General features: G+C 28.5%; 1 protein-coding gene across 1 annotated transcript in view; it reads right to left on the reverse strand.

The window, feature by feature from the left end:
* Positions 1-15743, reverse strand: part of LOC107442899 (SEC14-like protein 4) — a gene marked incomplete at both ends in the record, with an annotated part of 52039 nt that extends 36296 nt beyond the window's left edge. Inside the window, 2 exon segments of the mRNA XM_071183095.1 lie at positions 946-1021; positions 15673-15743. Of these exon segments, the coding sequence (XP_071039196.1) occupies positions 946-1021; positions 15673-15720 (124 nt within the window).
* Positions 15744-16265: the final 522 nt, after the last annotated feature.

Genomic DNA, 16265 nt, shown 5'->3' on the forward strand with positions numbered 1-16265 from the left:
ATGGCGGTCACAAAACAAAATATATTTAATTATTTCGTTTGAATTTAAAACATTTGAGCAGTAGCTTATTTTTATTATTTATTTAATTACTTATTTTTGAAGTTAAACTTCTTATGCGACTTCCAACAAGGTTGCGTTAAAAATTTAACGCTTCATTTTCATTGGCCGGGAAATCACGTGGTAGGATCCAGTTTTCCCTCATTCATTTCCATATTGTTCTGCTTCTTACTAGCACAAAAATAATAAAAGTATTGTTTTTCTATAGATATTTTTTTTAGTTTGTTTCGATACACATATAATTAAATAGGGTAGTATTTTTATTTTCAAATTTAGTGGATAACAATTGTAAAAAATGAGTGAAAACAATTCCACGGACAATGCGACGGATTTAAGGTTATGTCAAGGTACGTCTCTTGTGAATATCAATTGATTGTTAGGTTTTCTCTTCTGAAATTACAGTATGACGCATTCACATTCATTATTAATACAAATACATTTTCCAGGGCGAGACGATGAGGCAACCACAAGCACTTCCACTGGTTCAAGAGGTTCACGTGGGAAAAATGCACAATATTACTGTGATTACAGAGCACGGAAGCGAGCCGAGCAGGAAAAAGAGTCGTTGAATAGAACTAGTGATCCTTCTACGACTGCTGATTCTTCTACTATTAACGTCACAGGTTGCGAAGTTTAACTTCTTCCGCGCGGAGGGACTCCACGCACTATTTTTTTTATTCATTAATTTTTTCTTTTATTGTTGAAAGTACTAAAAAAAACAGTTAAGAGAAGCACATTTCTTCACTCTGTTTACCCATCGGCAACTTCCAACATTAGTCAGAATAAAATATACTCGAACAGTATGGCGCATCTTGTCAAAAATTTGGCGCATATGTCAAAAGTTTTGCCGCCTTAAATGATTTGAAAAGTGTGACTATCATGTCTTACCTCTAAGAAACCTAAGGAACATGTTTGTGTCTGCATATAATTCTGGACTCATAGTTCCTTTCAAAAGATGCCTTAGCTGAAAGTTGAAAAATAAATTGATACAGTCAAAACATTATCCATGTTAAACTCAAAAGCAAAAACAATAACTTATGTAACAGAATTCTAAAATGTTGAATACTTTCCTGAATATATAGGTTAATTTTAGGTGTCTAAATATTGTCTAGATAATACAAAAATGCCTTTTCTTGCCTTAAGCTTCTAATTCGTTTCTGACACTCATATAAGATGTTGGCGTTTTTAGTTTGCTGCGAAAGATTCTGTTTCAACTTTCTTTCTTTGTTTTTTGCACTTTAAACCTTCTTCCAATCTAAATAATAGTCTGCCATTTTGATCTTTCATTCTCTGAAGTTTCCAAAATTGGAAGGCTTGACAGAATGACTGCTGTGTTGTTAAAAAAAGATCCAATTTTTTTTTCTGTATGACTAAGAGCCTTCTTAAGTTGAGCTTTTTAGCGGTAGCTCTGGAAATATTTCTAAATCTTGAAATTTTCCTCTCAAAAAATAAAATTTTAAAACATTTAAAATTTACGAAATTTTATTTGTTTGGATACGAAAGGGAAAGCAAATAACATTTACGAAAATTCACTCATTTGCTCAAGAAGTTTAAAAAAGGGAGTTTTGGTAAAATAAATTGTTTTGAACTCAATTGAACAAATTGGAAGTAGAGCCTGACTAAGGCAGGGGTATACGGGGCAGTTGCCCCGATTCCCCACATCGGAGTGGGCCCCAAAATCGAATAGAAAGTTTATTTTACGTTTCCTTCTTTATTGAATTTTTTTTAAACAAAATATCAGTGCAGTGTAAAATCCGTCAGTTTTATGTCAGCTTTTTCAGTAATCTATGATATGAACACAAAAATCTATAACTCGTAAATTCATGGCTTTGTAGGGCGGAGGTGGGTTGGACTTTATAGCTTAGGTTCTAGTCAATTTTCTTGTTATATATCTATAATGAGGTTAAAAATTTAAATACCTCCATAAAGTTCGGTTCTTCATTATTGAAGTAGTGAAGCAGAGGGGGCCCCCAAAAAAGTTTCCTCCCCGGGCCCCAATTACGCTTAGTCGGGCCATGATTGGAAATATAGAAATATCTAAGCAGCCATAACTTCACTTATTTATCTATTGAAAACCTATAAATGATCTATCAATTAACAGTACAATCAATTGAAGAACATATCATTTCAAATTAAAATAACGTTAACAACTGGTAGCCATTAATGACTATACGGAACTTGATAAATTGATTATAGTCAAGTGATAAAGTGCAGCCTTTGGCTTAGACATCTCCATTTAAAACGATAATTGTTCCAATGCAAAACCGTAAGTTCTAGTTACAATAACGATGTTTCCTCTCTCAAAAGTTAATCCGTGTTACCAAACAAAAAATAAAAAAATGATAATCAATATATTAAAAAAGGAGAAAAATTAGCGGAAACACAAACAATTTATTTAATGTTACGCCATACAAGTTCATTGTCGTATCGATTATTAAAGAGGGATTCAATTCTGCGATTCAATTATATCTTTAGTGTATCGGTTACTTACCCTGAGACCTTGAAAAACTAGTTTGGTCTGGTCGTTCTGTTTTAGAAATAACTGCACGTTCTTTAAAAGCTTTTCGTATTTTTGTGCATGTCACTTCAGTTTATTGAAACTTTTGAGATGTTTATTTTTTCATTGAACTTATGGCTCCTGGATATATATTTAATATGTCATACATTTTTTCAAACTTTTGAGTGAGCGTTTTATTACAGCTTATTTGCATGTCATTTTATTAACGGATGTTAATTTAGTTCCTTTTGAAAAGAGATTTATTTATATAAATTAAAAAACACATAAAACCAATAGTATTGTAACTAGAGAACTCTGCCCCGACTGGCCGCAACCTTTTTTATGATATTTTCATGCATATTTTTACGCATCCATTTTCGTCTTGACATTAACCACTTGAGGCGGAATATTTATTAAGTACATTTTACATACTTCTTTTTATTATTTTGCAATAATTTAGGCCAACATAAGTTAAATATATTACATTTAGCATATTGCTAGTTAACGGTTATAAAATTCAGCATGAAACACCGGTATTTTCCTCCGCGGTAAAGGTAAAATCTTTTAAACACGGCTCACTTCCAAAAAGTAATTTTTCAAATTTGCATTGATGTTCAGTTATTTAGATCTAAGAGAAACAGTTATTTATCAACAAAATTCATTTTACTTACAACATCAATTATTGACAGATTTTTGAATATATGATGTAAGAAAAAAAATGTCAAACTACTTTTTTTTTAAATTTTATATTTTAGTATAAAATAATTTCGATAATCTATCAGATTTTTTAGTGACTATTAATCTGGTTTTTTATAATAAATACCAAAATATATAATTTTGCTTGTAGTTAATGATTAAGAGGGTAAAACAGATTGTTATAATTAAAGTTTTATTATAGTTTCACATCAGATTTAGATCTCGATTCCATTGGGATGCAATTTAAATAGATCGAAACATGCAGAATTCGGCACGATTACCACTGTAATTTCCACTAACCTAAATTTTTTTTACTGTTCAGCACGTAATTTATTTATCCCACAAGAATGCAGAAAATTAATCATTTATATTTGATTTTTATGTATATGGATTTCTAAAATGGATATTGCTGTTTAATGCAAGTTAAAAGCCCTTTATAAATTTATCCGGCACTGTACAAAGCGTATCAACAACATGGTTTAATAAATTTGGCGCTGACCACAATGAGAATTGGTTTCAAGCCATTATGTATTTAATTAGGCATCACTGGCGCAAAAATAGTTAGGCGATTTTTATGGTTTCTGTAAAAAAAATTAAGAATCTCTACTTTCTAGTCCATAACCTATTTCTTATTATTTTAATTACCATTGATTTTAAGTTATTTAATTGTATACAAACACGTTAAAAAACATAACTGTAAAAAAACAAACAAAAAAAAAACACTTGATTTCAGATAACTTTTGAAATACTAATTCGGCAATATTAGATGACATCCATGTTTATTATTGATCTTGCGTGACATAACGAAAGCGTGAAGAACATGCTATAAACTCCCGTTTTGATTAAATAGAGCTATAAGCTAGTGAACGTCACCGGTATTATTTTAAAAATATTTAAAAAATATATTCTACAGTGTAATTTGTAAAAATGGCTAACGATGAACCAATGAGAAGATTTCAGTTTTTATACCTCTAATGATACGACTACGTAAAATTTTTGAGCTATTTTTTAGGTGGAGGGCTATAATCACATAACAGTTTTAGAGTTTTAAGAGAGACGAACATGCACTCGCGCACACATAAACTGTCCATATTAATATTATACTTAATTGTATAATAATTAAAGGAGAATATAACTGTGAAACTTATTAAAAATCATTAAAAGATGCTTAAATTCCACAGAAAGGAAAAATATACAGGTTTTTTTTTAATGACACGTATGGTTAAAATAAACCTTCGTAAGCTTTCAGTAATTGTGTCTTAATTAAAGTAGAATACCCCTGCGAAACTTATTAAAAATAGTTAAAAGATGTTTAAATTTAGCAGAAATAAAAAAGATTTAGGTTTTTTTTTAAAGGCACGTATGAATAAATTAATTTAATAGGATACAGTTTTTTTTAATAATACGCATGGACTATGGCTGAATTAAGCCTTCGTAAGCTTTTAGTAATTGTATCGTTAATAAGAATACCACTGCGAAGCTTATAAAAAATCTTTTAAAGATGTATAACACTCTCAGAAATAAAAAGATACAGGTTTTTTTTCTTTAGAACACATGTATGGATGAATTAATCCACTTTAAGCTTTCAGAAAAGTCTCTCAAAATGGCGTTTTTCATATTTACAAAACAAAATAACATCTCAACAGAACAAAACAACATGATTATCAGTTTTGATTCATTCCATAACATTATCAGACTTTTATATTAGTACGAGTTCATGATTTGATTTATTTAAATAAATCAAAAAATATACTCACTGTAACGATAACTTGATTAGTAGTTCACATACAATTTTATGCAAAACTTACATATTATATATAAATTATTACTACGGTCATTAATTAATTATTTACAATTTTTACTTCAAGTCAAAAATAGAAAGGAAAAAATTCTATACTGTTTTAGTAAGTATAAAAATTTAAAGAAAAAGTATAATGCGAGGTTTTTGTTAAGAGAACAGATTTAAATATTTTCTTGTTGAATAGGCATCAAACCATTATTATACGTGACAATATTTTAAGTAACTAAAGAAATGATAAAAAAAAACAATACGAGAAATCAACGCATTATTTAAACAAATTACATACTACATATTTCAAAAGTTTCACGTAATTTCAAACGTCTGGTACGAGTGTCTCAGAAATATGTCTTAATTCAGAATGATGGAAGCTCCAATTTTCAAGCACATCTCAATTAATTTTACGAATTGATGTATTTTATTGAAAAATGCAAATTTGAGACATCAAAAAAGCTTCCATGAGGGAAACAAGAAATAATGAGGGAAACCATGCATAGTTATATTCTTTTAGCTATTAAGTTTAAATTGAGATGATTTTCGTTTCGACCGAAAATCATCAAATTTTAACATTTTTGATAGAGCTATTCAAATTTTGCTAAAGTATTTCGAAATGGCTAAATTCTTGTTGCCACTTGAAAACTATAAAGTATCAATTTAACGTTTTTTTAAATCTTGTGTTGAGTGAGGAAACAAATGTGATGGAACAGTAGATTTAGTTTCAAGGCTACTGAGTTCAGCAATCTTGGCGCTTAAAATTCATTAACAGAGAATCAGCGAGAAACTAGATTATACTTATAAACTGATTTATCATATTACATAAAAGATAATTTTTGAACTGATTTCGATATCTAAAGACAAAATATTTGCTATTCATTGTTTGGAATCTATAATTACATGCAAAACATAAAATTGAAATAATATCTAGCTTTAATTAGTTTATTATTTTTGTGCAGGGTATAATCAAAAATTTATTTAAGCAGTTCATTTCACTTATGAAATTAGTAATTATATTCGTGTTTAATTTCGAAACTCTTTTGCCAATTTAAACTTTGAGTGTCAAATATTCGAACGTGTATTATCTAGGGTACTTTTCTGTTCGCAGGGCGCATACGAAAAGTCTCTAAATAATTTAGACAAGTACCAAAATGAAATTTAAAAAGAAATCAAGCTTCAGATTATTGTTTTGTATGTTGATAGACAAGGGGTTTTCTACTTTGTTTTGGATGCCAACTTTTTTGTTTTGGCCTTTTGTAGAAGTAGTGATAAGCATCACCAAAAAAAAATGGCAAGATTTGCCCCCAAAACAAAAAAGAACCATATCTTGACCAAACATTAAAATGAACAAATATTTTGAATAATTAAAAAGTGAAAAACTGTTTTGAAAATGATACCAAACTGGCTTATTTTTTAAAGTCTAGATACAACTTTCTCTCTTTGATACTGCTGATAGATATTCTTACACAGGATATATTCTTCAATATTTTTTTCTTAAAATCACACTCGAGCTACAAATTTTACATTATTTTTCATACTGCCAATTATTGATAGTGTAATATTGCTAATTGTTGATATTGCAATTACACATATTACCAATCGCTAACGAAGACAATTTCCCAAACCTCGCATTTCTTAAAAACTTACTTCAAAAAGAAGAAGAAAAAAAACCCAAAGCAACACTAAATTTTTTTTTCTTAAAAAAAGCTTTTAATCGATACCGTTTCAATGTGCGAATTTTTCGTAAGATGTTTCAAGACTCTTTTAAAATGTTATTCAAGTGTATGTTTTATTGAAGTATTGAAAATTGTATTAATGTGTTACGAATTTTGTTAATCTACTACCAGTTTAACCAATACAATATATGTTTATGTTTCACCAATGTATTACACTAATGTGTGTGTTACAAATGTGTTTGTGTATCTTGTTTGAGTGTTGTTTATGTCTGCGTTTTGAAAAGTGTATACAATTTAAATAAAAAGTCAGAAACTAAAATGAAGCAAAAAGGGACACACTGTCTGCTAAACAAATCCTCCGATGAAGTGCTATTTTTGCTAACATATCTTTAAAATATCGCTTTGCGTATTTTTGGTTTCTTACTTCTTATTTAAATTGTTTACAAAAAACAAATTTGGTTTTCGCTGCTTTTAGTGCTTTTTTATTTTGACTTATTATTTCCCATTGGCAAAATGGGTCTTGGTTTGGGTTTGATGGCGTCCTCACACTTTTCAACTACAATAATCAAGAGTAATAGTAAACAGTGCGCATGTGTCGTCATTACATGTGTTGCTATTTAATTTTGTTATGCATTAAGTTGGTGAGTTTATTTTAGAGATATGAGACCAGAGAGATCCCATAAATATTTCTTGAGTTGTGAATGGAAGAGGATTTCATCATTTGAGCGATATTTTGTTTTCATTGTTTGAATTAAGAATCAGAAATTCTAACCTGCAGTTCAAACTGGATCGTTTTCTATACTAATTCAGGTGAATATCACAAATAAAGAGGATCCAAACTGTCCCAAAAGCTAGAGTTGAAGCAAGAAAAAAAAAAAAAAAGAAAAAATGACGCCAAGGCCTTAAATTACCTAGGCTGAAAAAGCCAAAGCCAAAGAACGTAGACGGGAATACCTTAAGCGTTACACACAAACGGAAAAACGAAAGGATTCCGTTCGCAAACGCAAGCATGAAGCCCATCCGTCACAAAAGTACCAAAGTGGTTGAGAGAATTGAACCCTACCGAAAAGCAAATGATTACTCTCCGAACCCCTTTCATGCAAATACGAGAACTAGATGTTGATCAACAGTTAGGGATAAAAGGATCCATTGTCAACGTACCCAATAGCTTGCACGAGACCGTAGACCTGCCTTCCATACTATATAAATGATTCATTCACTATTCATGTAAAATTGAAAAAACGCCTAGCTTTCGAACTATATTTCATGTATAAACTTGTGAATCTGAAACGGGTGTATGATGCAGCTTATAATCTCCTTCTAACACCATTGCACCAATCCAAAAATGTTAATATTGATCTTAATTGGCGGTTCAATGTGCATTCAGTCATCAAAAGAATTTACACAGAATGTGTCTGAGCTGCATTCAAATATGTCTGCGAAATTGTGTACCGAGTAGTTCAGGATTAACAGTTAAAAATGTCCAAGATGAAAACACAAAAAAGTTACCTTTCCGAAAAAATAAAAATAAAATTAAAATAAGATAACAACCATTTTGTCAATGGGTAACCTAAGATCGCCTAGTGGCGATCTCAATTTTTTTAAATAATTTTTATATTTTGTATATTTCTTAGCTTTTAAAATGTTCTTAATTTCATAAATATATATTTTTAATCATTCTTAATCCAATTTTAATTAAATTAATAACCTATTATATAGTTTTTATTGCATTTTATAAAAATCTCTTTATTTCAACTCTTTATTCCTTAAGCTACTTTATTTCTCTAACCACAAAAAATGTTTCAGTTACAGGGTTTTCTCACGGTCTTTTTGGTAATTAAGCTGTAGCCAAATTATTTAAATATTAAGAGGAGATATCGGGAGGTTTAAACGAATTGACTTTTTTTTTGGCAGTGCCTTTTTTCGATTATGCGCCAATAACAGATCTCTCCTGAACTACAAATGGTTGATTTTTTTTAAAATTTGGCTTTTGATTAAGCGGGTTGTGGGAGATGGCCTGTCATTATTTATTTTTGTCCTAAAGTTTTACAACAAGTTTTGCAAGTTGTTCTCGTTTTGTCCTAAAAATTTTACCTTAGAATTTGCTTAAATTAATTTCATACTTTGATTGGAATTTGCTAAGTACTAATGTATTACAGATTTTACTTCAACTTTTATCAATGAAATCAGTTTCTTTCATCATAAGGATATGGATTTTTATGTGTATTTACTGAATTTACTATATTTTCTATCGAAACTTAAGCCCGTCACTCAATTTCTTTCATCTGCGTAACTCCAATTTATCGAGCTTATATGGCGGATTCCCGGCATTATAAAAATGAACTTCATGTATACTAACCAGAANACTTTGTAGGATAAATATATATATATATATATATATATATATAGAACCAGAAGAAAAAGAATCTATTAATAATTTTTAAAATATTTAATGAAAATATTTATTTTATTATATTATATTATTTAGAATATTATTTTTAAAATATATAAAATTTAAAATATTTTAAAATATATAAAATTTAAAATATTTTAAAATATTAAAATTTTTCAAATTATTTAATTATAAAGTGAAGAAGGAAATACTCAATATTATTAATTTGTCCTTACTTTCTTTGTGTATGATTATTCAGTAAGTTCGTATGGTATCCAAAAAAAAATAATGACAATAATAAATAAATAAACATCGAGAATGGTTATCAGAAAAACGTAATTCTTTATTCTCAATTTTTTATAATTTTATTTTTTATTGAAATAGTATTTGAAATAATATTTTTAATATCTTCTTGCAAATGATAAGAATGTTTAAGTTAACCTCTAAGAATAATATTTTGTAATAAAATTTAAAGAAAAGCAATACTATAATTTTTCCTTACAATAAGTATTTTCAAAAAATCCAACATTAATATTATTACTATGAGAAAATAAGATAAATATTATGGATACAAAGGATGTTTTTCATATGTAACGCATTTTTTCCCACCTCAAATATTAAACAACATAATAGATAATCAAATAGATAATCAGTAAAGATAAACTAAAAATTTAGTGCGCAAAAAAAGTTAGGACCTATTATTGGGAAGTTATTCTACCCCTAAATGTTTTTATTTATAGCGTTTAATTTGCGAAATTAATTAGAATACTCTTTCAGCAATTATAGACTCAGAAAAAGCAGTAACTTTTGAAAAAGCTTTAATCTTTTATGTCTATCAAGATATCATTAAAAATATACTTCCAGCAATTCGAGATTCTGAAAAAGCTTATGCATTTACAGTTAACTTATAAATTTCTCTGTTTTTTACAATTTTGATAAGAAGTTTTGTTTTTGTCTATTTTAAATTCAGAGAATTTTACAGCATCATCGAAATCGATTTTCTCTGTTTAAGCAATACTGAAAGTAAATTAAGAGAATCTGAAAACAGATAAATATACAATATTAAATTGCGTATTCAGAATTCTTAGATTATAAACTTATAACTTTTCCTTTTTGATCAACAAACCATAAAAGTTCAAAGGGTTATCAAGTGACTTTTCTCCTAATCTAAGCAGCGCTTACATTTCCAGCTTTTTCATGAAAAATATAGTTTAGTCGAATCATCGTCTCTTATCAATACTTTGCTTATAAGACAAGAAACATAAAAAGTTTAACCTAAAATTCAGGAGGACGAGCAATTTAAGAATTTAAAATAGCAGTTCCCAAATGGAGCTCTAGGGTTCCGTTGAAAAGTTAAAAGGGTACCGAGAATAAAAAATCTTTATAACCAGTTTTGAGTACTTAAACCACCAATGTATTTAGATTTAAGGTGTAATTCATAACTTATTTAATCTTTTTGTAACCGTTGAGAAATTATCTCAAGTAAAAGGCCAATGAAATATAAATGATATTAAAATAGGAATCTAATAACAATATATTGTGCAAATTATGAAGAGAACAAGCATTTATAAATTGTTGCATTAGTATTTCCTGCTTCGTTGTTCCAATCAACATTAAATAACTAATTCCCTAATAAAAAATATGTTTCCTTTTTCAGAGTTTACAGTAGTTTTCATTTTGAAGAAAAACATATTTTGGCTTATTTATTCATTTTCAGCTTATGTATAAACTCTAAAAGCAAGTTCATAACTAGACTAGATACAGCACAAGGATTACAAATATAACTATCGACATAAATCTAATTTAAAATTATTAATGATATAGGTTATAAGTTATAATGATATAGGCTTCTATAGGTTGTAACGTTCACAATTACTTCAACAAACTTTATTTATGAAGTCGGTGTTTCACCGAAAGAAGAATGATTATTTGGGGTTCCATCCGAGCCGAGTGGATATTTGGGCTTCCACCGAAGGAAGGATGATTATTTAGGGTTCCGTAACCAAAAATAAGTGGAAATCGTTGATCTAAAAACAGTTTTTCAAAAAAATTGGAAACTGAAATTGAGAGATGTTTAAATTAACATATTTAATATTTTCAAAAAAATTTTACACGTTTTGTAGAGTACAACTAATTCTAAAACTTATGGATGAATAGACAAGAATACTTTTTCTTAAAATAAATTTTTCAGTGCATAAATTAAAAATTTTAAAAATCATTCAACTATATTATCGCTTAAATTTGCTGCAATCTTAATTCCAAATTGAGCCATAATATTGTGCAAATTAGTTCTTTTGTACTTCATTGTGCAAGACTGCACTGACCTAAAAAGTATGATAAAAACTTACCAGAATATAATAAAATTTAATGCGTTTCTGGCTCAATGGGAACACCAAAAAGTACAGTAATTTTTAACGAAGTGCTTCTCTTACTTTTGGAAAAATTAACGATAAAATACGGTTTTATTACTATGTTGTTTGGTAGTAAATGTGATATAAAGTGATAGTTTTATCATGATTCCTTAGAGCATGGCATAAAAACCCTTTATTCGGTAAAATTTATTTTTAAGTTTTGTATTTTTACTAAATGTGTGTTAATAAGAACTATACAATTTTAAAAACCTGAATTTTCGGTAAACCATTACCATCCGAACAAAAAAATTATTGAACGACACTCTCTCAATTTTTTTGACCAGAATTATGTTTTATTTTGCCAGAAACGTCATTATACCAGAATTTTTTTCGTCGTATGTGGTTCAACTTATACAGAAATATGATTCAATTCAACTAGTCATTAACGTTGTAGTAAATTTGCACCGTTTTATAAATCCATTGAAGTATGGAGTACAATGTTGAATGGATTTATCTGCAATTGTAGATTCATTTGTTTGGTTAGTTATTTGTTGTTAAGAACTTATTGGCACAAGAGCCAGATTGGCTATACTGCGCCAACCGTTAGGTTCAAATGGGTCACTAGATCAAATTAATATAAAGATATATAATTTTAAGGGGAGTCGGTAGGGCATATATGAATAATGATCAACTGACTTTTTTCGATGTATCTTTTCTCAGCATCTTAACAAGATATTGATCCAGTCTTTTTTCCACAGAATATTTACATATACATGTTTACACTGCGTTAACTGACTGCTAATATATATCTTAGGCAGACATTTTTAAAAAAAACAAATATTAACTAAACACTTTTCATCCGAAATTTTAATAATTTTAAAAGAAGCTTTCATCCTAAATCTTGCATAACTCAAAAAGTATTCCTGTTGACACTAAAACATTATCTCAGCATACAACTGATATAATCTCAAAAAGCCCCAAAAATTTCAAAGTGATATCATAAATAGTTTCTGAGAAAAGTTACATAAAAAAAAGGCCAGTTTCAGCATTATTGATATATATAACATACAGACTCCCCTTAAATTATAGAATATAATCCTACTGCTTTGATAAATTTTAAAGATTGTGATGTATGGGGTCCCAAGTAAAAACTTAAAATCTATACTGAAGTTATCTGAAAATTTCTGTCTAAAAAGTTTGAATCTACTACAGTCAGTAAAATATGTTTAATGGTGATGAAAATTCAACATTGTGAACAAATGGGTGAAAGTTCGTTTTTTAATCAAAGAATATGGGTACAACGGGAATGTCCAAGCCTGTTTTTTAAAACTTGAACTTTGCGATTAACGGATACTATTTTATGATTATCAACAGAAGGAAAAATTTCATGTAATCTGTTATCATCTAGTACACTCTTCCCAGGCTTTTTGTATTGATGATTTACAAGTTCATCTTAAGTCTAGAGTTGCTGCTTGCATTCTGAGTGCTTTATGAAACTATAATGTTGGCATTTTCATTCTAAAATAACGATAAATAACCAACAGCAGTCTGTCTATCCAATTAATCGTAAAGTTTATGGTAAAGAACATTCTTTGCTCTGACGGTTTCGAAACTGTTTACAATTAGTATGGTTACAAAACCACGAATACAAAATTATACGGTTTTTTAACCATTCACAACTACCATGGAAATTCTAGACTTTTTTTGTATTAAGAAGTTTTGTGGTGCTGCCATCTTTGCAAAAAGGAAAGTATTGTATTCTTACAGTCCATGATCATAAAATTGGAGAGTGCATGGCACTGGAAACTCGTCATGTGTTGAAGGGAAAAGGTAAATTATTGTGTTGTCAACGCCGGGAATCGAACCCCCGTTCTGACGGTTATGAGATTGATAGATTAGCTCTCTCCGCAATATATACCCAGATCCAAGGAACTAAATGGCTTCATTAGGTGGCTCTAGTTTTTGCAATAAAATTCTGATTGTTTAACTGTATTAGACGATACCATTCAATGAACTGTTTTTCTGACAATTAACAGTTTGAATACAATATTATTAATGGTCATTTGACAGTTTTATTATGGTAAAATAGCAAATAAATTACTATTTAACCATTTTTTCTAAGAAATTTATAATACTGAAAATCCACCCAGCTCATTCGCGGTATCCAACTGAAAATTCACATCGAAACCAATGTCATTTAGTAGTCTGATACACTTTTAGAAGTTTGAGAATTAATGTGAAACTTCACTAGTCTGTATAAATAATTCACTGGTGATAGGTTTAGTCCGAAATAAAATTAAGGAATAGCGAAATAGCATAACAAAACTGAAGTATACAGTAAAACTTTCTATAACAACACAACCTACATGATAGTCGTACTTCGTCCCGTCTGTAAAAATTTATTTTAAATCACTATACTGATAACAGTGGCAACAAAATTCTTGAATAAAAACATTTGAGCTCATGACAGATTTTTTTTTTATTTTTATTAAAAACGTCTAAAACATAAATTGAAAGATTAATCCAAGGTGAGATAGTCGCAGTGATTGTAAAAGTCTCTATTTTTAAAATCTTAAGGTCATTTAAAATATCGAGGATTTTAATATGAATAATAACTGAATTCAACGGATATTGTGTATTAGATTTAATTTGTAGATTTGATAAATTGGATCAAAACATCGAGGTCAACTGAAAGTAGTGTTTAATTTAAGGGGAGAAGTTTTAAACAATTCGAATCTAAAATAATCCGTTTACTCAAATTAATGTTTAAAATATGAATATTATGTATGCTGATAACGTATTCCAACAGAAAAACCTTGTGAGAAATATATAGTTACATAGAACACACATTAACTACAACTTAATAGAAGATAAAATCCTGAATGTTTTATAAAAACTATTAGAAACTATGAAAATTTTTTAAAAAATTACAAACCTTTTTCTTACAATTTAATAATAGTGCTTAAGCAAAAGCAATGATTATTAATAATAATTTCTGCAGTTTTTATTGCTTATATATTAAGTATTGATAACTGAAAACAACTTTGTAAAACATAAAAGCAAACTTGCTTTACTTACTACTTTCGGTCTTTTCTAATCCATGTTTTTTTAGGTGTTGATGTTTTCATTCAGTTTTAAATGCATTTAGGTTTTACTCATTTATCTAAAAGTTACATGCAAATGAAAATTTATTTTTTTAAAAACCTATAATACATTTATGATTTCTGAAATCGAGAAAAAATTTATAATTTTACCTTGTAATAATATTCTCTCATGTAATAATAAAAATATTGGACTTGTAAGATAGTTAAATAACTTTAAACGGTGTAATAACAAATAATCTTTCATTTTTAATAATCAACGGCTATAGGTTGTGATAAAAGCAATCGTAATCTTTGCCATTTTAATTTTGGCAATAATCTACGATAAAAGTTTTTTTCACACTTTGGCAATAAATTATTCTTACTATAATAGGCAATATATAAGCAATAAATAGTTCATTTCAAATTTTGTGAATTATTTATGATAAAACAAAATCAAAATTTCATTTCCGTTCATATTTTTAGCAACATAAAATAAAAGTAATCAAAATGATTGTCTCTTATGTAGGTAATAGTTTACAATAAAAAAAATATTTATAATCTCCATTAATAACATGGGGTTATGAGATTAAGATCAATATTTATTTTTACTACAGCAAGCTCTGAAAATAATTAGACTATTTATCATTTTCTTTATTTAAAATAAATATCACAATACTTATTCTTCCTTTCTTGCTATAAAAGACTACCAAAGTCCATAGAATATTTTATCTTTAATTCTTTTCTTAATTTTACGTATTTTACACTACACTTTAAAAATGCTTTATGCTTTAATATTACACAATTAAAATTCTTATAACAGGCTATGAAATTAAGATAACTATTTACTTTTACTATAACTATGAAAGATTTATAGCTTTGACATTACGAACTATGAAAGTAACTCGACTATTTTTCTTTAAACAAACAAATACTTATTCTTCTATTTTTTTTTTACTCTTTTATCTCAAACAAATACTTATTCTTCGATTTTTTTCTGCTATGAAAGACTACCAAAGTGCACAGAATATTTTATCTTTTATTCCTTTTTTTCTTTTTTGCATTACACTATAAAAATGATTGGTCAATATGTTGTTAATGTGAATTAAATAAATAAACTTAAATCCTTACCTCTTCCACTCCCTCCTGTTCATTATCCTTAAAATCAATTTGAGTCATTCTTCAAAGGTTATGACCACCTTCTGAAACAACCTGTGTGAGACAGAAAAGTTCGAGAACGAGTTAGAGATACCGGACGATGTAACGGAGATTAAAAACTTCAGTTGAAGAAGACAAACGAGTTACGTATTAACTCCTTCAAGTAGACATGAAATTAAGCTGGTTATATTTCCTTTAAGAACGCGGAGATCAGGAAGATACGAGGGAAAAATTGTTTGACAAGTACAGAAAAAAGTTCGTAATTTGTAAATTGAGAAAAAAAAAACCTATCTTATCAAATAGCATTTAATCGGCCTTTCAATATTCAATCGATTATTTATACTTAAAAATCGAAATTAAAAAAAGACTCTAGGAAGCAATTTTAAAGTAGGCATTGCGTAATAGCTCCCTTCAGGGAAATATACATTTTTTATTTATTTAATTACTTCAGATTGACGAAGATAAGCTTATGATTTTATTATGTAGGGGAGAGTCGGATATCCCCGCCCACTTACGGAGTATTGCTTATATTTCTGAGTAATATTGAGTAATAATCAATATTTTTG

Source organism: Parasteatoda tepidariorum, chromosome 7 (genome assembly GCF_043381705.1).
Source record: "Parasteatoda tepidariorum isolate YZ-2023 chromosome 7, CAS_Ptep_4.0, whole genome shotgun sequence".
Lineage (NCBI taxonomy): Eukaryota > Metazoa > Arthropoda > Arachnida > Araneae > Theridiidae > Parasteatoda > Parasteatoda tepidariorum.